The sequence below is a fragment of the Dipodomys ordii genome, unplaced genomic scaffold (assembly GCF_000151885.1).
Source record: "Dipodomys ordii isolate 6190 unplaced genomic scaffold, Dord_2.0 Scaffold544, whole genome shotgun sequence".
In the NCBI taxonomy this organism is placed as follows: Eukaryota; Metazoa; Chordata; class Mammalia; order Rodentia; family Heteromyidae; genus Dipodomys; species Dipodomys ordii.
Window position 1 is genome coordinate 18,621 of NW_012267760.1, and position 1,864 is coordinate 20,484.

A 1,864-nucleotide genomic window follows, 5' to 3' on the forward strand; every position below is an offset into this window, starting at 1 on the left:
TTGCTAAACATCATCTTTTATGTTCATATGTACATAGCTTTGACCTTTTCTACTTGCTTTACACATGTACTAGTTATTGAAAATAAGGGAAAACATGGAACCTATGTTTGTTTTGGCCTGGCTTACTTCACTTAGTATAATTTTTTCCAAGTCTTTCCATATCCTAGCAAATGGGGCAATGTCATTCTTTCTGATGGAGGCACAGAATTCATATCTATCTATCTATCTATCTATATCACATTTTCTTGATCCATTCATCTACTTAGGGGCACCTGGGTTGGTTCCATATATTAGCTATGGTAAATACTGCTGCAATAAACATAGTTGTGCTGGTAGCCTTAGTATGGCCTTGTTTGAGATCGTTTGGGTAAATGCCTAAAAGTGGGATTGCTGGGTCATAGGGGAGCTCTATGTGGAGTCTTTTGAAGAACCTCCATAACTGCTTTCCAAAGTGGTTGAACAAGTTACACACCCACCAACAATGCAGCCTTCCCTTCTGTCCACATCCCCTCCAGCATCTGTTGTAATTAGAGTTCTTGATTATAGCCATTCTAACTGCGATGAGGTGGAATCTCAATGTTGTTTTGATTTGCATTTCTTTTATGGCTAGAGAAGTTGAGCATTTCTTCATGTGTCTATTGGCCATTCTTATTTACTCTTCAGAGAAGTTACTCTTTACGTCTTTTTTTTTAAACAAGAAGTTTATTTAAACAACAAGACACTTGACTTGAAGGGAAAACTATCTAGGATTCTTTTTTTTAAAGAGTAATTTACCCCTACTTAAAGACAGATTGCCCTACATGTAACAGCTACATACAAAAAAGTTATAAAATTGTCCTTGGTTTCACAATGATAAATGAAAACATTAAAATTCTCCAATTAAACAAGGTATGCAAGGATTTTTGTTGTTTTTTTCTTTTTTTCTTTTTGTTAAAACAGTGAGAGCAAAATAACTTACTGAAATATAAAGATAAAAGCTGAATGAGCATGCCACGAATGGAGAAGGGGGATATTTTCACAGGACCAGTATTTTTCCCCATCCCATCTCCATTTAATGTCAATCAAAATATACCATTGGCCATTTAGTTTAAAAGAAAAAGAAAAAAGAAAAGCAATATGCTTGTGCACATACACCAGTTACTTTATGTACAATAAAGGAATGGGGAAAGGGAAAATGAAAGAATAGAGAAAACTATACTGTAGTAGTCAGGATGTGGTGGAACTAAATTGCAGTTTTCTAATTAAGAATGTATTCTTGGTCTATAAAAACAAAGTTCTGGAGCAAAGTAGCAGGTTCCCTTTTTTAGTAGACACCTCCTGTCTGCTGCTGGAACACATCAATTGTATCTTCATCCTCCATTTCCACCTGTGCACGTGTGTCTGTTTCATTGATTGGCTGCCCATCAAATCGGAATTTGGTTTGCCTCATTGACAAACCCTGTCGTTCACAATAGGCTTTCATTAGTTTACTAAGTGTTATATGACTCTTAATCTTAAACTGCACCACAGAACCATACTGCCCCGCCACCTTCAAGTTAATATGATCGTTGTTCTCAGTCTTGACTCCTTCCTTGGGCTTTTCGTCGGCCATCGCCAGCGCCAGAGTCTCCTCAGATGCCACTTCACAAAAGAGGTCCCCTGTCTACACCGAACGAGCACACAGGCAGCACCACAGCGGCTCGAGGAGGTGGCAGCCACTCTTTACGTCTTTAGCTCACTTATTTATCAGGTAGTTATTTCTTTGAGGATTTGCTGTTGGGAGATTTAATTTTTTTGAGTTCCAAGTATATTTTAGATATGAGACCCTTGTCCTTTGTATGGCTAGTAAAGATCTTCTCCCAATCCGTGGGGGTTTTTTATTGAT

General features: G+C 37.8%; 1 protein-coding gene across 1 annotated transcript; it reads right to left on the reverse strand.

Moving 5' to 3' along the window:
- Positions 1–855: 855 nt before the first annotated feature.
- On the reverse strand, positions 856–1,594 carry LOC106001870 (small ubiquitin-related modifier 2-like). Its single transcript, XM_013036824.1, has 2 exons — positions 1,438–1,594; positions 856–1,380 (listed from the first exon to the last, which is right to left on the reverse strand). The coding sequence occupies exons 1-2, from the start codon at positions 1,589–1,591 to the stop codon at positions 1,304–1,306; spliced, it is 231 nt and encodes a 76-aa protein (XP_012892278.1). The 5' UTR covers positions 1,592–1,594; the 3' UTR covers positions 856–1,303.
- Between the last annotated feature and the right edge of the window lie 270 nt (positions 1,595–1,864).

Coding starts and splice junctions, on each gene's coding strand:
- LOC106001870 (XM_013036824.1), bottom strand. CDS start 1,591: ATGGCCGACGAAAAGCCCAAGGAAGGAGTCAAGACTGAGAACAACGAT. Junction 1,381..1,437: donor AGCCTATTGTGAACGACAGG/GTTTGTCAATGA, acceptor TCAATGAAACAG/ACACACGTGCACAGGTGGAA.